At 45.2% G+C, this 22,931-nt stretch overlaps 1 protein-coding gene across 2 annotated transcripts in view; it reads left to right on the top strand.

Moving 5' to 3' along the window:
- The window catches only part of KIAA0586 (KIAA0586 ortholog), a 190,386-nt gene that overhangs the window by 112,529 nt on the left and 54,926 nt on the right, over window positions 1–22,931 (top strand). For both annotated transcript variants that reach the window (XM_077265055.1, XM_077265065.1), the window contains 4 exons: window positions 132–257; window positions 1,694–1,877; window positions 4,667–4,806; window positions 9,627–9,714. In XM_077265055.1, coding sequence (XP_077121170.1) covers window positions 132–257; window positions 1,694–1,877; window positions 4,667–4,806; window positions 9,627–9,714 — 538 coding nt within the window. The remainder of the gene's footprint in view (window positions 1–131; window positions 258–1,693; window positions 1,878–4,666; window positions 4,807–9,626; window positions 9,715–22,931) is intronic.

The raw sequence follows: 22,931 nt of genomic DNA on the forward strand, positions 1-22,931 counted from the left end.
ACGTTTCAACTCGAATCTCTAGGTATTGCTGTAACATGCCAAGAATTGCCCATTGTGGCCAAATACTACCGTTCTTATGTAATTTTCAATGACTATCACTTCTGCTAGTAACAGCGAGATTCTTCCTCCAGGAATTCGATCCTCCTAGTGAAGGACAAATAATGGACAGAGGAGCACGTCATGACCCCGTCCGGTTGCTCTTGGCCAAATTGAGTCAGGATTCCGTTGCACGGCAAGAAGTATTTTACCATCCCGAGGTAACGTGCCCTCTTCACTGCGGCATGCAGCACATTACTAGGGTTGTGCAAGTCTCTCTGTGCAGAGATTGGAGTCCTCGTGTAGCTCTCTTTACCATGGTCACGTTATTGCTAGTGTTGAGCGATACCGTCCGATACTTGAAAGTATCGGTATCGGAAAGTATCGGCCGATACCGGCAAAGTATCGGATCCAATCCGATACCCGATACCAATACAAGTCAATGGGACTCAAGTATCGGACGGTATTCCTGATGGTTCCCAGGGTCTGAAGGAGAGGAAACTCTCCTTCAGGCCCTGGGATCCATATAAATGTGTAAAAGAAAGAATTAAAATAAAAAATATCGCTATACTCACCTGTCCGACGCAGCCTGGACCTCAGCGAGGGAACCGGCAGCGTTGTTTGTTTAAAATTCGCGCTTTTACTTGGTTACGTGAAGTCCCGGCTTGTGATTGGTCAGGGCGGCCATGTTGCCGGGACGCGGACCAATCACAGCAAGCCGTGACGAAATTACGTCACGGCTTGCTGTGATTGGTCCGCGTCCCGGCAACATGGCCGCCATTAACCAATCACAAGCCGTGACGTCACGGGAGGCTGGACACGCGCGCTTTTTAAAATGGGCGCGTGTCCAGCCTCCCGTGACATCCCGGCTTGTGATTGGTTGCGCCGCGGTCAACCAATCACAAGCCGGGAGGCTGGACACGCGCCCATTTTAAAATTTTAAAATGCGCGCGTGTCCAGCCTCCCGTGACGTCACGGCTTGTGATTGGTTAATGGCGGCCATGTTGCCGGGACGCGGACCAATCACAAAGCCGGGACGTAATTTTAAAATCCTTAAGGACCTGAAATTACGTCACGGCTTGCTGTGATTGGTTGCGTCTCCCATGTGACTGCGACGCAACCAATCACAACGCCGGAACGTAATTTTAAAATCCTGAAGGACCTGAAATTACGTCACGGCTTGCTGTGATTGGTTGCGTCCCGGTCACATGGGCGGCACGCAACCAATCACAAGCCGGGACTCACGTAAAGGAAAGAAAAGCGCGAATTTTAAACAAAGAACGCTGCCGCTTCCCTCGGTAAGGTGCAGGCTGCGTCGGAGAGGTGAGTATAGCAATATTTTTTATTTTAATTCTCTCTTTTACACATTTTTACATTAATGTTGTTTCGATACCGATACCCGATATCACAAAAATATCGGATCTCGGTATCGGAATTCCGATACAGCAAGTATCGGCCGATACCCGATACTTGCAGTATCGGAATGCTCCAACACTAGTTATTGCCCGTTTTAAGTCTATTTCATTATCCTTTATAATAGCGGCTTGTTATATCTGCACATATACGGCCTCATTACATCATTCTGACATTTACAGATCGTTTTTCTTGTCCTTCTTGACGCGTTTATTTACTTAGCTATTTATTGTCTTTGCTCTAGAGCTCTGGGGATGAGAACAGCATGGGGGAAATCAGCGAGGGTCAGAGGCCATGTCTGACACCAGCAGCCGAGCAGATCCTAGTGGGACATTCTGCTTTTATGGACCGAGGTGGCACTACAGGTCAAACTGCAGGACATCTAAGGAGGCATCAATCACCCCATGGACCACAAATGAATATACCAGGTTATATACATTAGATTTTTTGTTTTGTTTTTTCTTTTTTTTTGCAGCTGCTTCAGTACAGCCATCATGTTCTGTAAAGAGACAGATTAGATTTGGGACAGGAACTGGTGCAAATTGAGTCAATGTATGGCTAGGCTACAGAGTTTTCTGTGACTTTATTATTCCTGGCCTAGCCTTAGGTCATCAATATCAGATTGGTAGGGGTCTGTCCTCCATCACTCCCACCGATTAGCTGGTTGAAGTTCAGCAGCATTCTGGCTTCTTCATAGTTTTTCATGGTAAAATTGACCTTGCAATATGATTCTGTTCATCAGTATGATTACGAAAATAACAAACATATCTAGGTTTTTTTTTTAATTATTTAGTGGTGGAATCCAAGAAGTATCGTTTCTCCTTGCGGAGATCGACATGCCAATTATGCAAATTATCTCTTCAGAGAGGAAGAGAGCTAGAACTCTAGTGCCACCTACTGGAAGGTAGCAATCCTACAAGTCAATGTTGACCCTTTAACGAGCCTTGTCACATGACTTAGGATAATAGCCAAACCAGAATCTCAGTTTGCAAACACTGTGTTTCGGGGTACTGCCCCTCGTCAGTGCAAAGTGTGAAATCTGGTTTGGCTGTGTGAGAGGCGTCAGACCGTTATCCAAGAGAAACGATACTTCTTGGATCCCGGTAAGACGCCTCTCACACAGCCAAACCAGATTTCACACTTTGCACTGACGAGGGGCAGTACCCTGAAACACAGTGTCTGCAAAGTGTCAACATTGACTTGTAGGATTGCTACCTTCCAGTAGGTGGCACTAGAGTTCTAGCTCTCTTCCTCTCTGAAGAGACAATTTGCATAATTAGTGGTGGAAATTTTTTTTTGCCAAAAATACAAAAAATAATAATTTTATTTCTGTAGCGCTAACATTCTGCAGCACTTTACAATTAAGAGGGGACATGTATAGACAATAAAGGCATCACAAAGTAACACAGTTGAACAGTTACAGGAGGAGTTGAGGGTCCTGCTCACAAGCTTATAATCTTTAAAAAAAAAAAAAAATGTTGGAGTTGTCGCCATTTTCCGAGACCCTTAACTTTTATTTTCCTGTCGATGGGGCTGTGACAGCTCAGTTTTTGTGGTCGAAGACGACTTTTTTTTATAGACACCATTTTGGGATAGATATGATGTTTTGATCGCTTGTTACAGCATTTTTTTGTGGAATTACAGCCATCAAAAAATAATTTTGACATTCTTGATTTTTTTTTTTTCCGTTTACGGTATTTGCCATTTGGGTTAATTATTTTTATATTTTATTCAGACTTTTTTGAACACGGCGAAAAAACATTTTTTTTTTTTTATTTTAATAACTTTATTTTTAATGAAAAAGGGGGGTGATGTAAACTTTTTTTTATTTATTTTTTTTACTTTTCACTGTAATGTGTTCAACACCTTAGGGGACTTGAAGCTGCAATCATCTGATCGCTTGTGCTATATACAGTGATAGAACAGCATTTCTGCATATAGTTAAAGTCAGTTTCCTTTGGAGCCCGGCCACTTGCACGGTTTCAAAGGAGCTCCGTAATGACAAATCCCCGGCTGTCATAGCAACCCATCGGAGATGCGTGATCACGTTAGGTTTGCGCTATTGGGCACAAGGAATGACGTGACCCTGTGCCAGCTCGTGTGAAATGCCTCCAGCAGAGTTTGACAGCGACATTTAGCAGGTTAACAGTCATGGGCGGCATACTGATCTACCAGCGATTGTTAGCAACAGGTTCTGAGTGTAAAACACAGCCATGATTTGTTGGGTATATGCAGCGGTCTCACCCTGAGAGACTGCTCCATACACCTGCTTCCACCTTGTGCAGTACATGTACGGCGGATGGGTTTAAAAGAGTATTCCAATAATATAAAAACAAAGGGGGTTTTCTTCTTAAAGGAAATGCTCTTATATGTTGAAAATAACAAGCAGTTCAGGTATCCAGCACTAGACCTGGGGAGGGTGAGTACCTGATCTGTTTGTTATTTTAGGTGTAGAAGAGCATTTTGAGTCCACTTTCCCTAAAGCCCTTTATCACCATTACACTAGATAGGTGATAGGTAGCCGAGACCCCCCTCTGTTGCTAGACCACCTCTAAAGACTGTCGAAGATGGCTGAAAGCAGCAAAAGTCAAATTTCTATTTCAGCTCTATACAGGTGGCGTAAGAGCAAGCAGCCACCACTATTGCCCCATTCAAAGAGGACATGGGACTCCCAGACTGGTAATTAGTCCTGAACCAATTAATCATCTATTACCTATCCACCTTTCATTTCTGCCCATCATTTGGCCTGTAAACTTTGGACAAGGCACTCTCCGCTCTGTCTCCTTGCTCTGCCATAGATGCTGGAGATTTTGCGGACTGTATCTGCACATCTGAATGCATCTTTGTCTACTACACAGGAGGGTGGTCACATATTAAAAGCCCCTCACTGCCATCTTGATTCTTGCTGACGAGGCGAGGGCCGCGTCCGGTGTTTAAAGTCCTATTCTTTCACAAGTAGGAAAGCTTGAAGTGAAGACCTGGGGTAACTTTAGAGCTTCCTGGAACAAAACGATCGTGTTTATGGCATATTAGAAATGTAACTGTAAAGGGGCCAATCCCTTTAAAGATATAACGAAGAAACGGCTAAATTACATTGGGCAATAACTTGCTAGAAGAGGCCGAGTCGGGAGCTTACATTTTATCTTTGCTGGTAATTATTATTTCTTTTTCTATTAAACATGTATTCGTACACTAAAAGTAAACGTTCCCTCCCCAGGAGAGAGTCCGGGAGACGCCGATAATATTAGTTCTGGGCCAATGAGTCTCGGTGATCTGGAATCCCAGCTTTTGCCTGCTTATTATCCACATGCCGAAGATTTGCACCAAATTCCAGCTGCGGCCAGAAACACCTCACAGGTGAAGACATGAATGCTTTGTTCTGTACTGACATTTTTTTCTTTCCCCACATGTGTTTTATATTTTGGTCTATTTCAACTCCTGGAACAAACAAGGGCCCCTCAGTACCTCACGTTTTATAGCCTCAGCCAGAAAAGAAACCCCAATTATTTGACTTCAGTGGGGGAATATGAAAGGGAATGTCTGTTTTCTGGAGTATTCGTCGGGAAAGATTTCAATTCCATCTTATATTTAATGTTGGGTTACATGTAACGGCCAATATAGTAAACCTATACATTAGGCTTCTACATGAAAGGCAGGCATGCGGCATATCAGGGGCTGGATTGCTGCCGCTCTGCGAGCCACGGTCCCAATTACAGCAGAGGGTCCTGCTGAGTGTCTTCAGCTTATAGCAGCACAGATATTTCCATATGTCTTATTCTTAATGACATGTTAAAGATGGCTAAAAGTGGAGGTAGTCTCTAAGGTGCAACTTTGCTTTGAACTTGACTTTGTTTTATGGTCCAAAATGTAACACTGATTAGTGTCCAGTCCTCTGGTTCTTGTCACATAACAGAAAAATTAAAGGGGTTTTCCAGCATTAAAATTTTATAAATATAAAATATTGATAATTTATCGTTAGGAAAGGTCGTTAGCATCAGATCGGTGGGGTTTGGCTTCCAGGACATCGGGTTGTTGGAGCTTTCTAGCAATAGCACATCAGTCCTTTCCCGGCTTGTTAGTAAGTGATATACTACTTGTATCTAATCCCAGAGTGTGATACTGTCTGCGTATCTAATCCCACCACATGTGATACACTACGCTGAACCCTGTATCTAATGCCAGCATGTGATACTGTCTGCGTATCTAATCCCACCACGTGTGATACACTATGCTGAACCCTGTATCTAATGCCAGCATGTGATACAGTTTGCGTATCTAACCCCAGCTTATGGTACGGTAAGCAGCAGCAACTAACAGAACGGGCGCTGTCAGCTGTCCTCGGTGACACGGACTACTGGTCAGTGTCACATTGCAGTCATCAACAAAATGGCTCTGCACCGTGATCCTAAACGTAACCCTCCCATTTTGCAACTGACCAGAAGGGGAGGAGAGTTGTGACATTACACACGTGAGCAGATCTCGCCCACTTTTACTGCAGTTGTAAAGCGAGCTAGCTGTACACTAGGTTTTCATGTCAAATTTCAGCAGTTGCTCCCCCTTGTGTTTAAAAGTGGAAAATATCAAACCTTTTTTTAATTATTTATCAGATTTTATACCATATTAAAAAAAAAGATTAAAACAATACTTTTACTTTTTTACATGGCACATTCCCTTAGCTTTTATGCCTATTGAGAAGATAAATAAGAAAATACGCAGAGTTATTGATGACTCCCTGGTTGGAATCAAGCATATTGCCCCAATTTGGAGCCTTAGTGATCCCCCCTTCTTGGTGCTTTCTCAGTTTTGCCTATTTGTTCAATGAACCAAAAATCTTAATGTTATAGATTTTAGTTTAAAGGTTTTGTCCCAGTGTTCTGTCTTGAGGAGCAAACCACTCCCCTGCTTCCCAACCTCCTACCCTCTGGGGATGTTCAGGACAGTGGCCCAAATTGTGGCTCTCCCATGCTGCTGGCAGAAGCTTTGCCTCTGCGGCATCAGAGGAAGCACTGAAGCCGGACGGATCCAGTACTGACAAGCTCTATAGCAAAGAGCTTGCCAGTGCTGCGCACCATGCCTAAGACACTGGCCTCTGCTGAGAGCCTGCCGTGGTGGCCGGTAACCTACACAACAAGTAGTAAACTACAGCATGAAAAATCTTTCCAATCTTGAGAACAGAGAGGAATTGTCATTAGTGGGAAATTGCAAAGTTGCTTGTTTTTTATTAGAACCTTGCAATTTCAACAAGTTGAACAAGATGAGACAACCCCTTAAAAGATAAAAGTGAACTAAATAGGGAAATCTATTGTTTCGTTTATCTTGTGGCCCTGATGAATCACAGCCTGTATTACACTCCAGAGCTGCAATCGCTAGCCTGCCGGGTTTCAGCACACAACATCTTTTTCATGTAGATTCTACCTGGAATCCTCCAGAAAAAACGCCCCCAAAAAATGAACATAGTGGACGGCAATGTAAAAACAACATCGCTGTGCACATGTTACATCCCGTGTCATTTCTTTTAACTGCTTCATTGTTTGGAAACACTGAAGCAGTTATTAAAAGAAGGGACATATCCATTCTTAATAGTCAAACGCGTAGGGAAAAGTTGCTCTATCCACCTAGAAACACCTCAGCGGGTCATCGTCAGAATTAAGACATATTGTGCACATATTATTACTAGCAAAAGTAGATTTCTACGGATACAAATCACCAGAGCAGGGGATGCTCCAAACTTGCAGAATTGCGAATGCTGCTCTGCGTGGGCTGCAACGCTGGATCGATACGAGATAATGTAATTTCCACAGTTACTCCATTTTCCATGTATCTTAATTCTACTACGAGCGTACGACGTTGTTCATGGCTGACCGCACACTTTATACTTGACTCGCTTCTCACCTTGTTGGATTTAGGGCTAAACTCGATAGTGAACCTCCATGTATCACTATACGGACAGCTCTTAGCCATACGTCGGTATTTACGTGCCATGTTAGTCAGCACACACTGGCTGGCAGCCGTACTAATTAGGAGCCCTGTGTGACCTTCCCAGTTATGTTTAGATAGTCACAGACACCAAAGGTGTAAATTTCCCAACAGGACATTGTCTCTGTGAGCCGCCATGCACTAACAAGAATTGGACTCTCGAAAATCAACGACTGTGCTCGTAGGGGCGGCATGTTACAGCTCCAGGTCCACACTGCTCAGAGACTAAATGGCACAAATGAATATTGTTCCTTTTGTCTAATAGGATCTGAATGGCGTCAAATGGAAAGTGGTAATTACATGGTGGTCATCCTGTCAATCACCGTCCTGAGGGGCAGGGGTAGCGCTCCTCTCACTAATACTCCTCTCTGTTAAGGTACCGTCACATTAAGCGACGCTGCAGCGATTTCGACAACGATGCCGATCGCTGCAGCGTCGCTGTGTGGTCGCTGGAGAGCTGTCACACAGACCGCTCTCCAGCGACCAACGATGCCGAAGTCCCCAGGTAACCAGGGTAAACATCGGGTTACTAAGCGCAGGGCCGCGCTTAGTAACCCGATGTTTACCCTGGTTACCATTGTAAATGTAAAAAAAAAACAGTACATACTCACCTTCTGATGTCCGTCAGGTCCCTGGCCGTCTGCTTCCCGCACTGACTGTGAGCTCCGGCCGGCCGTAAAGTAAAAGCAGAGCACAGCGGTGACGTCACCGCTGTGCTGTGCTTTACGGCCGGCCGGCGCTCACAGTCAGTGCGGGAAGCAGACGGCCAGGGACCTGACGGACATCAGAAGGTGAGTATGTACTGGGTTTTTTTTACATTTACAATGGTAACCAGGGTAAATATCGGGTTACTAAGCGCGGCCCTGCGCTTAGTAACCCGATATTTACCCTGGTTACCATTGTAAAACATTGCTGGCATCGTTGCTTTTGCTGTCAAACACGGCGATACACGCCTATCTGACGACCAAATAAAGTTCTGGACTTTCAGCAACGATCAGCGATATCACAGCAGGATCCAGATCGCTGCTGCGTGTCAAACACAACGATATCGCTATCCAGGACGCTGCAACGTCACGGATCGCTATCGTTATCGTTGCGAAGTCGTTTAGTGTGAAGGTACCTTGAGTCTGCTGGATAGTAGATGGGGATCCCACTAATGGGGCCTGAAACAGACAACCCCGCTACGAGACTTTACGTTTTATGATTTCTGCCTACAGCAATGAATGGAGCTCTTTAGGGTCCATTCCCACATCGTTCAAGCATCACGGCCGCCATTCTGTAGGCTCATGCTTTCTGTATGCTAAGAGATCCTGCAGAACTGTGGGGTGGGAAAAAAAGGAAAATGCATTAATAAAATTGTACAGCTGGCTCGTGTATTTAATGCAAATACCTGCAGGTAAAGAAACCCAGCAGTTTCAATGCATGGAAATGTACTTCATTAGGGTTAGTCCAGCTCCGTTCACCTCCACATAAGGGGGAGATGGTGCACCTACTGATACCTGCCAGGTCATGCATAGTAAAAGAAACGCCGGTGCATGATATCCGGCAGGTAGACAAGACCTCAATGATGATGCTCAGGAACAATATAAAAGCTTTACTGATATATACCGGCCCTGGAGGACGTCGAAAGGACACAATTGTGGGACGTCTGGTGTATGGGGGCCCAGGTTCGGTATTTCCCATCATTTACAAGGAATTACCATAACCATGGTAGCCATTTTTGAATGAATGTAATGGGTAAAATTTAGTTAAAAAAATGTCAATAATCCAGGAATTGTGGTTGCGTTTCTTGCTTGCACACTGTATGATGGCACATCGCTGCTGGCCTTGCAGTATGTGAGTTGACCACTCGTAGCTGGGGGTGCTATTGTCAGGATGTGATTCCCAGACTAGGATTAGTCACAGCAGGTAACTGCTCAGCACACGCGGACCCCAATTGCTTTATCTAGAAGGAAAACTGTGACCCCGGGTTGGAGCAACAGCAGGGCTTGGCCTGCCTACATGGTCCTGGGTGTTTATAAGGAGGCACATTTACGCCTGTTTTTAACCAATTTGCTGCCAGGTACTTGATCCATGATCATTTCTGGAAAGGAAGGCGTTCCCAGTTGTCAGTTTGCAGGAGTGCAGCATGGGGTCTCTTTTCTTTCTTTTTTAGTATCCCATTCACAGTTGCTTTTTAACACGTTTTATAATTATCACAGGGTCCTGGAGAACCTCAAAGAGAGCACCAGCCTGCGCCTACCCGCCTCATACAAGTTGGCGTGAAGTCAAGCGATGATCCACAGCAAGGTAAATGTTTGTCTGAGTTTTAACAGCCAGCGGTTTGGCAGAGGATGTTTTTCTATGCACATGCTAAGTATTCTGGTGCTGGTGTGAAAGCGAATTCTGCTGGGAGGTGTCAGACTCCCCTATGGAAGGAACATGGACGGCAATTCCACAGAGCGCCACAAGATGGCAGCACTGTTGTTCCTGCACACAGAGGCCATACAATATGGTTGGTGGATACTGTGAGTGGTTTTTAAGAATTTTTGTTTTTATTTCCTAAATCATGAAGTTTGGAGTATCATTAAAACACTTTTTTTTTTTTTTTTTAACATCGTTCAAGTTTTACATGTAAAATGCTTCTGATGGTGCATGAGACGAGTATCCTATCATTGAACCCCAGTGTCACACACTTCTCCAATGTTCTGCACCAGACATGAGATTTTCCCGTAGTGCACTGTAAGGTCAATTTATCTGGGCCATACCGTGCCCAATTGTTTGTCTTAATTCACTGTCTAAAAGGATTATTAGAGCATATAGGCACCGTAGCGAGGGGTCCAATGTCGGCCCGAGCAAAACGCAAAGAGTGGCCTGCTCTAGGCGTTGGCACCATTACGTACAATAATGCTTTGTGATATTATTCTGTAAGTTACCAGTGCACATACAAAAGTAGATTTTATTGCTATTCAATGAACCTAAATATTTTCCGTGACCCTGTGAGGTCTGCATTCACAATGGCTGGATGTCTTCTATAGGTAACCGAATCAGTCTTGGACCATGAAACACGGGGATGTTACTGCAGCCTGTGTGCAGTATGGAGCGGGTGCGGGTCTCCTCACCCAAATTATACAGACTCCTATTTCCCTACGAGACTGTTGATTTGGGCTCTGGAGACTCGTGGTCGGTCCATAAATCAGGGTCCATACACAGACCATGAGACAGGGATGGATGAGTGTAAAGGTACCGTCACACTAAACGATATCGCTAGCGATCCGTGACGTTGCAGCGTCCTCGCTAGCGATATCGTTTAGTTTGACACACAGCAGCGATCAGGATCCTGCTGTGATGTCGCTGGTCGCTGAATAAAGTCCAGAACTTTATTTGGTCGTCCGATCGCCGTGTATCGTTGTGTTTGACACCAAAAGCAACGATACCAGCGATGTTTTACACTGGTAACCAGGGTAAACATCGGGTTACTAAGCGCAGGGCCGCGCTTAGTAACCCAATGTTTACCCTGGTTACCAGCGTAAAAGTAAAAAAAACAAACAGTACATGCTCACCTGCGCGTCCCCCAGCGTCTGCTTCCTGCTCTGACTGAGATCCGGCCCTAAAGTGAAAGTGAAAGCACAGCGGTGACGTCACCGCTGTGCTGTTAGGGCCGGAGCTCAGTCAGTGTCAGGAAGCGGACGGCAGGGGACGCGCAGGTGAGTATGTACTGTTTTTTTTTTTTTACTTTTACGCTGGTAACCAGGGTAAACATCGGGTTACTAAGCGCGGCCCTGCGCTTAGCAACCCGATGTTTACCCTGGTTACCCGGGGACCTCGGCATCCTTGGTCGCTGGAGAGCGGTCTGTGTGACAGCTCTCCAGCGATCAAACAGCGACGCTGCAGCGATCGGCATCGTTGTCGCTATCGCTGCAGCGTCGCTTAATGTGACGGTACCTTAACCTAAATAGCACCTTTCTGTTACTAAAGCTGGCTTATACAAACGATGGCGGGTGTCCGACTTATCGTTTGGCTGCCATCTACAGTATCTCTCCCGACTTCTCCATACACGAGTGCTTGGCATGGCTGAACATTCGGAAAGGAGAGAGGAGAAAGGCGCTGCCAGACAGCTGGGGCTTTATCTCCTGAGAAAGGAAAGGGTCTGGTGTGAAAATTTCAGTTGGCCAACTGTTATCCCCCCCCCCCAACATCAGGAGTCGGGAGGCCCTCATACACATTAGACCTTCAGCTGATCCCTCCGTTTGAGGGGGGGTTTGTTTGATGTATATGGAGCAACACAAGGAGGATCGGCGTTCCTGGAGCTGCATCACTTAGTTTTGCTAATAACAATTTTGCAATGGTCAGAACAATTTGTCTATAAGGAATTTCCCACTTCCAAACTATAAGCTGATCACCCTCTCCAACCTATGACCACTTTTTGGAAAGAAATGTTTGTGGTAACTCCTATAAAATCCATGAAGAGGAATGAAATGTGCCAGTTACGGCTGCAGAAGAGAATCTGGCATCATCGTGCTAGGAGGGAGGAGAAGGGAGGTTCTCTCAGTAATGTCCTGCTGCACTGGTGGCCTGACTGGGGTCTAAGTGAGAGAGGAGAGCGTGCCATTCTGTTATATAATACTAAGAGGAGATCCATGCTTGGGGCCAAAGAACAAGAGGGGAGCGATACCGGGGAAGCGAGGAAATAGGGGAAGCTCTGCTGAAGGACCAAGGAAATAGGGGAAACCCTTTCAAGAGACCCAGAAAATGAGGGCAGCCCTGCTGAGGCACCCAGAAAATAGGTGTTAGGCTTGCTTAAGGATATAGGGGGCATCCCGTGTCTAGGGATCCAGGAAAAAGGGGGCAGCCCTGCCAGGGAACCCAGGAAGTAGAGTGGAGTGCTGCCAGGGAGCGAAAAATAATGGGAAAGGAAGTGACAACCTATGGCTTGGTGTGACTTGTGTATAGCACTTTAGTCCTAGCCCGGTTCGGTGGGATATGCGGATGTAATGCCAGGCATTGCTTGTGTCAGTGGAGAGGCTATCCAAAATCCCATACAAATAAATGGGAATTGTAACCACCTCACACACTTGTACGTCAGGGCCACATTCTTGAGCTACATGCAAGTCCCATTGGTGGTACCTGCATCGGGATATGCCAGACATGTATGAAGTGGCAATACTTAGAGGTTTCCTGATACAGATCTGTTGACAATCTTCACAATATGGGCCCCACAGCAGCCCCATGTATCCGGCTCAAAAAACTGTCTCAAAACCTTGAATGGTTTCATACACACCTGTGAAACGTATCCATTGTGTGTCCTTAAACTATCAAGAGAAACATGTGCTCTGCTAATCTCTATGGAACATCTTATTTAATAGGGATTTTTAGAATATGATACCGTCCCTTTAAGGAAAATGCTACTGAAATCCACACAGTCGTCACTTGCAGCCGCCATAGAAAGTGCACGTGGATATCATTATGATTTATTAATGTATATTATTCCTTAAATGACGTTTGTAAATCTACTTTATAATTAATAAAAAAATATTCTCATGTTTTGTAGACAAGCTGGAGACTTTGGGACAATTTATGTCTAATTTTGGGCTTTGTGGCACCCGGGAATCCTTTCTGCAGTTTCTGCAGCTGTTTTTGCTGATTTAATGCCCTATTATTTATGTGGTGGTGAAACCACAGAGACTGTCTCTATAATAAGAGTTTTTCCATTTTTTTTCTATATCTGACCAGTTCTCATTCTTGTGGGGCTCTATAGGGGGACAGATTTCCGGTGATGGACGATGTGGAGAAGGACATAATGAATTGTTTTTTCCTATCATCGTCCACCAAGAAAATTGTACATACTAATTATGGGAATATACAACTGTAACCCATTTATAACAAACCCTATAAACATTTAGCACAGAACTTCAGTCTTCAGAACTGGAGGCAATTTTGTTTTCCTTTTTTGCTTATATGCACTTTTTTGCAATTGGGTTTCTCTAAAAATGTTTCACCATTTAGTTTCTATAGTCATGGTACATTGCTGGCTGTAGAAAGAATTAACTGAGAGTCTGTCAGTGAGCCCGTTCAGAATGTCGTGTCTATAACCTCTTACCTTTCTTCTTCTGAGCTCCTCTAAGCCGACTTAGGGCCACATAAAAGTTGAGCTACACTTTGTTCTTATAAATCCGCTCAGAAGTAGGAAAATAGATAGAGGGGACCAGGATCCACAAGGATAACAATGTTTTGAATTACTAAAGGAACGTACCGAAAGGTTCGCCATAATTTCTTGAGCACGTGGCCTGGTGACACCTCACTTCCTGCCCATATTGGTGTGTCATGGCTCGTGTATGGAGCCTTGGATGCACAGATCGGCAGTGGGTCTCCTCACCCAAACTTGACAACCTCATTCATATACGTCTAAGAGGCCGTAAAGTTCAGCTCAGGAGTCCCGCAGCTGATCCTTGCATTACGATCCGTCCTCCGATATGTGAATGCGGAATGAGGGCACATTTAAATCAGCCAATAACCATTGAAAGCGGGGACATAAGAATGCTTGTTCCCAATTACCAACCCATGGAAAAATGCCAGCGATTTCCCTGAAGTATTTGCAGTAAATATCACAAACCTATTGATCAAAATCATTGTTAGCGGCAACCTATTGCTCGGCAGCACATCGCCCCTGTATAAATGGACAATGTGCTGCCAACAGAATGATGCTGGAGACAGAATTATTGTGTAATGCCAATGCCGGCGTCCCTGCATGGTCACTCTCCCTTCTCTCAGCAGAAACCCCGAAATACTCGCCACCACAGCTGCATCTCCCTGTATTCCCTCGGCTTCCTGCTCCCTTATTGCTCGTTCCCCGCTTCTTAAAAGAGCAATGCGCGCACTCTGAATTTACCCCCAGCCAATAGCTGTGGGACATATAGTACAAAAGGCATACTCCCTGGAGTGAGGTGTCTGTACAACGCCCTCTCTAGTATTTAGTTTGAGTTTGTACCTGCTAGTTTGTTGTCAGGTCCCTAATCCTGAACATGAACCTATTCCTGAACCTGTCCTAGTCTGAACCTGAAACTGTCCCAGTCTCAATCTGAACCTACAGCTGAATCTGTTCTGCATGCACCCGATTTTGAACTGAGAACCCCTCCTGTCTGACTCGGAACCTATTGCTGAACCTGACCGGTCTGAATCATAACTTATTTCTGAGTCCATTGTGTCCGAACATGCATTTCCGTCCTAGTGCAATTCTGTTCCGTCTGAACAGGCTTCGACATCCAGGCTACCCATGATTACGACTCCTGTCCTGCCAGTGAATCAGAGTACAAATGTCCATCCTTGGGTTCCAGAATCTGCACGGGCTGAACCAGCACCAGTGTCCATCCTATCTTTTGTTCTAGAATCCACACTGTCAGAACCAATACCAGTGGCCGACCTGTCAAGGACTCGGAGTCTGTGATCCTGACCCTTGGGGTCAGCTGCCGCAGTACCTGGAACTATCCTTGGAGTGGTACCTGGCGGCAACCTGCAGCTCAAGCCTAACTCCACCATCGAGATCTAGTGGAAATCAGGCAAGAAGAATCAACACCTTCGAAATGTGGTGCTGGACAAGGATGTTATCAATATGATGGATGTTAAGAAAAACAAACAAATCAATTTAGGAACAAATCAAACCAGACATGTCACTTGAAGCAAAGATCACCAAACTATGACTTGCCTACTTTAGTCTCTGCATATGATGTGTCCAATCACTAAAAGGAGGACATCATGGTCAGAAGAATAGAAGGCACAAGACAAAGAGGAAGACCAGCAATCCGATGGTTTGATACTATCAAGATAATGGTGAAGTCCCTGGTGGACCAAGCCTAGATATGTCTAGCACTTATTTTTGTTTATTGTATGTGTTAAGTTTGATAGCCAAGGTTGAGCTTTCAAGAGATCATCCAGCAAGTCGCTATGACTTGAGATTGAGCCAAAGGCCGTTAAAATAAGAAAAAAACATATTTACCTGGCCACATGGAACCGAAATGGCTGTGTCTTTTATTTGTGCCCAGTGGCAATTACTGTAATGCCCACCTCGCTGTATGGAGTTGGATCTGTATTCGTCTTCTTCCTGGCAGTTCATTCCAGTGGCTTATTGTCTGAATGCAGCTAGAAGAGTTTTTCCCAATTATTAAAACATAACCTTTACTAGTTAGATTAAAATGGACAAACTTAACACATACAATAAACAAAAATAAGTGCTCGTGCCGAAAACTGTGCTCTAGTAAAAAAAATTTGGCTTGATCTCACCAATTATGGACAAATGGGTACCCACACTGGTTATACGGGGTCCACAGAGGGTCCAAGAAGGCAGGGTCTGTTAGAGGATACGGGAACCTTTCCCTACACCCCTGTTGTGCCCCAGCAGTAGCTCCTGTCCTGACAAGGTATTGTCTGAATGCTATGATTTCCACTGATTGTTACTGGAATGAAGTCCACTGTGCTCTGTTGGGACTTGTTAAGTGTCTAGTGGAAGACATTTGGAAGTGGGACCTTGAAGAGCCAGGCTGGAGTTTAGGCCACAGCACAGGTGGAATGTGCAGGTCAGTGGGCCACAACCATCCCTCCTCAATTAATCCTTCATCTGAAGTCTCTGACCAGTGGAAATCATTACTTGTGCTGCACAAAGCCACAAAAGCTGATGAAGCCAAAGTTTCCTGCAGCAGTCAAGAAAAGAAGAGTTGCACAATAAACAAAGCTGCTTATGTAGCATCTACCAGAGATGTAAGAAATGATGTTTTTTAACTTCTGTTTAACTCTTTTTGGAACTTTTTTCACACTGCACAAGCACGTGCACAGTGCTCAGCTATTCAGCAGCCCCATAGACAATGAATGGAGCACCTCTGTAGAGCCTTGTTCTCGGGATCGTTGGAGGGTCCTAGTGGTTGTAACCTGCGATCTTGGGAATAACCTTGTAAGTGTGTACCTCCATAATACGCACATGATGGAACACGATTTCTGGGCGGCATAGTTTTTCGGCAGCACAGATTTTGGCACCAACATGTCCTTTGTCTCCAATGTGAGCGCAGCCACATTTACATAGATGTGATAATGGGGTCTCTCAGGTATGTAGGATTATTAACAGACGTGGACTGAGCTGGATACAAGTCAATAGCTGACCATTAATAACTTTGCCTTGGCCTTTTCTGCATATCCCGTGTGCACTTTTTGTAGGCTGCCTGCACAGCTTGTACGTTATACTGACTAATCTGTTCCATGCATTCTGTGTTTTTTGGAAAGAGACAGAGTGTGGGTTCTGCTGGCTGGGCTCCCGCACCATATCCCTGAATGGGAGCAGATGGCAGCGAAGAGCCGGTGACCAATTTCCGCAATCGTTTTGCGTACATTCTCACTTAATGAAGGAAAATAACATGTTGTCGGCCTGCTCCACACATCTCTACCTACAGTCCAATTTTTTTTTTTTTTATGTTTTTAGTTCACATTTAAGCTTTCAAGTGGGCTTAAAATATTCTTAGCTGCAAAAGGTGAAGCTACAGATATATATATATATACTGTATATATATGCATATGCGTACATATATACTGCATATATGTGTGTATATATGTGTGTGTATATATATATATATATATATATATATATATATATATATATATATATATATATATATATATATATATATATATATATATATATATATATACACACATACACATACACACACACACACTTCCTTCTCACCCCCCAATGGGGGTCGTCTTTCTTTTCCTTTCTCATTCTCGGGTCCTCTACCGGAGGCCTGGGAGTTTGAGGGTTCTGTGCTGGATCTTATTTGTTCCCAGCATTGCGCTTTTCTGGGCAGAGATCTCAGATGTTGCTCCTGTGATCTGTTGTACAGTTGTGGCCAGAAGTATTGACACCCCTGCAATTCTGTCAGATAATACTCAGTTTCTTCCTGAAAATGATTGCAAACACAAATTCTTTAGTATTATTATCTTCATTTAATTTGTCTTAAATGAAAAAACACAACAAGAATTGTCCTAAAGCCAAATTCGATATAATTCCACACCAAACATAAAAAAGGGGGTGGACAAAAGTATTGGCACTGTTCGAAAAATCATGTGATGCTTCTCTAATTTGTGTAATTAACAGCACCTGTAACTTACCTGTGGCGCCTAACAGGTGTTGGCAATAACTAAATCACACTTGCAGCCAGTTGACATGGATTAAAGTTGACTCAACCTCTGTCCTGTGTCCTTGTATGTACCACATTGAGCATGGAGAACCAAAGAACTGTCTGAGGACTTGAGAAACCAAATTGTGAGGAAGCATGAGCAATCTCAAGGCTACAAGTCCATCTCCAAAGACCTGAATGTTCCTGTGTCTACCGTGCGCAGTGTCATCAAGAAGTTTAAAGCCCATGGCACTGTGGCTAACCTCCCTAGATGTGGACGGAAAATAAAAATTGACAAGAGATTTCAACGCAAGATTGTGCGGATGTTGGATAAAGAACCTCGACTAACATCCAAACAAGTTCAAGCTGCCCTGCAGTCCGAGGGTACAACAGTGTCAACCCGTACTATCCGTCGGCATCTGAATGAAAAGGGACTGTATGGTATGAGACCCAGGAAGACCCCACTTCTTACCCCGAGACATAAAAAAAGCCAGGCTGGAGTTTGCCAAAACTTACCTGAAAAAGCCTAAAACGTTTTGGAAGAATGTTCTCTGGTCAGATGAGACAAAAGTAGAGCTTTTTGGGCAAAGGCATCAACATAGAGTTTACAGGAGAAAAAAAGAGGCATTCAAAGAAAAGAACACGGTCCCTACAGTCAAACATGGCGGAGGTTCCCTGATGTTTTGGGGTTGCTTTGCTGCCTCTGGCACTGGACTGCTTGACCGTGTGCATGGCATTATGAAGTCAGAAGACTACCAACAAATTTTGCAGCATAATGTAGGGCCCAGTGTGAAAAAGCTGGGTCTCTCTCAGAGGTCATAGGTCTTCCAGCAGGACAATGACCCAAAACACACTTCAAAAAGCACTAGAAAATGGTTTGAGAGAAAGTACTGGAAACTTCTAAGGTGGCCAGCAATGAGTCCAGACCTGAATCCCATAGAACACCTGTGGAGAGATCTAAAAATGGCAGTTTGGAGAAGGCACCATTCAAATATCAGGGACCTGGAGCAGTTTCCCAAAGAAGAATGGTCTAAAATTCCAGCAGAGCATTGTAAGAAACTCATTGATGGTTACCGGAAGCGGTTGGTCGCAGTTATTTTGGCTAAAGGTTGTGCAACCAAGTATTAGGCTGAGGGTGCCAATACTTTTGTCTGGCCCATTTTATTATTATTATTATTATTATTCATTTTTATAGCGCCATTTATTCCATGGCGCTTTACATGTGAAATACGGGGCAAATATAGACAAATACATTAAACATGAGCAAAAACAAGGCACACGGGTACATAAGGAGGGAGGACCCTGCCCACGAGGGCTCACAGTCTGCAGGGGATGGGTGATGATACACTAGGAGAGGGCAGAGCTGGTTGTGCGGCGGTTCAGTAGGTTCAGGATCACTGCAGGCTGTAGGCTTGTCGGAAGAGGTGAGTCTTCAGGTTCTTTTTGAAAGTTTCTATGGTAGGCGAGAGTCTGATGTGCTGGGGTAGAGAGTTCCAGAGTATGGGGGAAGCACGGGAGAAGTCTTGGATGCGGTTGTGGGAAGAAGAGATGAGAGGGGAGTAGAGAAGGAGGTCTTGAGAGGATCGGAGGTTGCGTGTTGGTAGGTACCGGGAGATCATGTCACAGATGTATGGAGGAGATAGGTTGTGGATGGCTTTGTAGGTCATTGTGAGGGTTTTGAACTGGAGTCTCTGGGCGATAGGAAGCCAGTGAAGGGCTTGGCATAGGGGAGAGGCTGGGGAATAGCGGGGAGACAGGTAGATTAGTCGAGCAGCAGAGTGTAGGATGGATTGGAGTGGTGCCAGAGTGCTAGAGGGGAGTCCAGAGAGTAGGAGGTTGCAGTAGTCGAGGCGGGAGATGATAAAGGCATGCACTAGTGTTTTTGTGGTGTCACGGTCAAGGAATGCGCGGATCCAGGAAATGTTTTTGAGTTTGAGGCGGCAGGAGGAGGCAAGGGCTTGGATATGTGGCTTGAAAGAGAGGGCAGAGTCGAGGATCACCCCGAGGCTCCGGGCGTGTGGGACTGGGGAAAGTGAGGAGCCATTGACATTGATGGATAGGTCTGGTGGAGGGGTAGAGTAAGATGGGGGAAAGATGATGAATTCTGTTTTGTCCATGTTCAGTTGTAGAAAGCGAGCAGAAAAGAAGGCTGAAATAGCAGACAGACAGTGCGGGATTTTGGTAAGTAAGGAGGTGAGGTCAGGTCCGGATAGGTAGATCTGCGTGTCATCAGCATAGAGATGGTACTGCATACCGTGGGATTCTATGAGCTGTCCCAGACCGAAGGTGTAGATGGAGAAGAGTAGGGGTCCTAGAACAGAGCCTTGAGGAACACCGACTGACAAGGGGCGAGGTGAGGAGGTGGTGTGGCGGAGGGAGACACTGAATGTCCGATCTGTCAGATATGATGAGATCCAGGAAAGGGCCAAGTCTGTGATGCCAAGAGATGAGAGGATTTGTAGCAGAAGGGAGTGGTCCACAGTGTCAAAGGCAGAAGACAGGTCCAGGAGAAGGAGGACAGAGTAGTGTCGCTTGTTCCTGGCAGTTAGTAGGTAATTGGTGACTTTAGTTAGGGCAGTTTCAGTTGAGTGATGGGAACGGAAGCCAGATTGTAATCGATCAAAGAGGGAGCAGGAGGAGAGGTGAGAGGACAGTTCAAGATGGATGTGTTGCTCCAGCAATTTGGAGGCATAAGGAAGAAGAGATATCGGGCGATAGCTAGACACAAAGGATGGGTCGAGGGAGGGCTTTTTGAGGATGGGTGTGATCTTGGCATGTTTGAAGGATGAGGGGAAGACACCTGTTGTGAGTGAGAGGTTGAAGAGGTGCGTTAGGGTTGGGATGAAGACCGTGGAAAGGTTAGGGATGAGGTGGGATGGGAGCGGGTCGAGCGTGCAGGTGGTGAGGTGTGATCTTGACAGGAGGGTGGAGAGCTGATCTTCTGTCATGGGGGAGAAGCTGGTTTTGGAGGAGCAGGGGTGAGCAGCTAAGAGGGGCAGTGGGCGCTGTGGGCCAAAGCTTTCTCTGATCGTATCGATCTTCTGTTTAAAGAAAGAGGCAAAGTCTTCAGCAGAAATGAGAGGGGAGGGAGGGGGTGCAGGGGGACGGAGTAGAAAATTGAAAGTGTTGAAAAGCTGTTTAGGGTTGTGAGACAGGGAGGATATGAGAGATGAGAAGTATGTTTGTTTTGCGGCAGTGAGTGCGGACTTGAAGCTGGCGAGGGACTGCTTGTATGCGGTGAAGTGGTCAGCAGAGCGGGATCGCTTCCATCTTCGCTCAGCGATCCTGGAAGCCCGTCTCAGTTCTTTAGTCAGGCTGGTCAGCCAGGGCTGCCTGTTGACTGTACGAGTTTTGCTATTCATGAGCGGGGCGGCCGAATTGAGTGTTGCTGTTATTGTGGCATTATGAAAAGCAGCAGCAGCATCTGTGTCATGAAGGGAGGCTATGTCGGTAAGAGGGAGAAGGGACTCAGAGAGTGATTGTAAGTTGAGATGTTTGAGATTTCTGCGAGGGATTTCGTGGAGTGGGGGTTGCACACTAGGAGAGGAGAGTTTTGTGTGAAATGATCAATATTTTGCTTTTTGCTTCATTCTCTTTTGTGTTTTTTCATTTAAGACAAATTAAATGAAGATAATAATACTAAAGAATTTGTGATTGCAATCATTTTCAGGAAGAAACTGAGTATTATCTGACAGAATTGCAGGGGTGTCAATACTTTTGGCCACAACTGTAGCTATTCTTCCAACTTACAGGTCACTGCTACAGGTGCTCCTATCACCACTGGAATCACTGTTGCCTTCACCTCCCACATCTTCGCTAGTTCTCCTTTGATGCCCTGGTCTTTCTCCAGCTTCTCATATTCCTTCTTTCGAATGTTGCTGTCCCTTGGCACTGTCACATCTTTTATCATTGCTGTCTTCTGATCCTTGTCTACTATCACAATGTCTGGTTGGTTAGCCAACACCTGCTTATCCGTCTGTATCTTGAAGTCCCACAGAATTTTAACCCTTTCATTCTCCACCACTTTCTCTGGGGTCTCCCACTTGGACTTAGGGGGACTTAGCCCATATGCTGTGCAGATGTTCCTGTATACAATCCCCGCTACTTGGTTGTGGCGTTTGGTATACGCTGTTCTTGCTTGCATTTTGCATCTTGCCACTATGGGTTGGATGGTTTGTGAGGTTTCTTTGCATAGTCTGCACCTTGGGTCTTGTCTTGTGTGGTAGATTCCTGCTTCTATGGATCTGGTACTCAGTGCTTGCTCTTGTGCCGCTATGATTAGTGCCTCTGTGCTCTCTGAGTCCCGCTTTCTCCAGCCATTGGTAGGATTTCTCCATGTCAGCCACCTCCATTATCTGTCGATGCTACATCCAATGCAGCGGCTTGTCTTGCCATGGAGCTGTTCTTCCTTCCAGATCTGTTATTGCTGCCTTAGGCTTTCTCTCAGCATCTCATCTTTTGGTGCCATTTTTCTGATGTATTCCTGGATACTTCTTGTTTCATCCGTGATGGTGGCTTGGATGCTTATCAAACCTCGCCCACCCTCCGGTCTGTTGGTATACAATCTTTGGGTGTTAGACTTAGGGTGGAGGCCTCCATGCATTGTGAGGAGCTTTCGTGTCTTCATATCTGAAGCTTCCATCTCTTCTTTTGGCCAGCACACTATGCCAGCAGGGTATCTGATAACTGGCTGGGCATATGTATTGATAACGCAGATTTTATTCTTCCCATTGAGCTGACTCTTCAGGACCTGTCTTACCCTTTTATGGAATTTGGATGTTGCTGCTTTCCTTGCCTACTCATCATGGTAACCATATCCCTGTGGGATGCCGAGGTACTTGTAGTTTGTCTGTACATCTGCTATGTGCCCTGCTCATAATTCCACTTCATCAGTCTTGACTACCTTGCCTCTCTTTATTACCAACCGGCCGTACTTCTCCAATCCGAAGGACATCCTGATGTCTTCACTGTAGATCCTTGTCAGGTTGATCAGTGAATTGAGGTCTCGTTTGTTTATCGCATACAGCTTGATGTCATCCATGTACAGGAGGTGGCTGATGGTGCTTTCACTCTTGAACTTGTATGCATAGCCAGACTCTGTAATTATCTGATTTGAGGGGATTCAAGCCTATGCAGAACAGCAATGGGACAGTGCATCACCTTGGTATATTACGCATTTGATGGTCACTTGTGCTAGTTGTCTTGAGTTGACTTCCAATGTTGTTTTCCATTAGCCCATTGAGTTTCTGAGGAAGGTTCTTAATTTCCTGTTGACATTGTAGAGAGCCAAGCATTCGCAGATCCATGTGTGTGGCATTGAGTCATAGGCTTTCCTGTAGTCAATCCAGGCTGTGCTGAGATTGGTCT

The sequence above is a fragment of the Ranitomeya variabilis genome, chromosome 1, assembly GCF_051348905.1.
Source record: "Ranitomeya variabilis isolate aRanVar5 chromosome 1, aRanVar5.hap1, whole genome shotgun sequence".
Taxonomy (NCBI): domain Eukaryota; kingdom Metazoa; phylum Chordata; class Amphibia; order Anura; family Dendrobatidae; genus Ranitomeya; species Ranitomeya variabilis.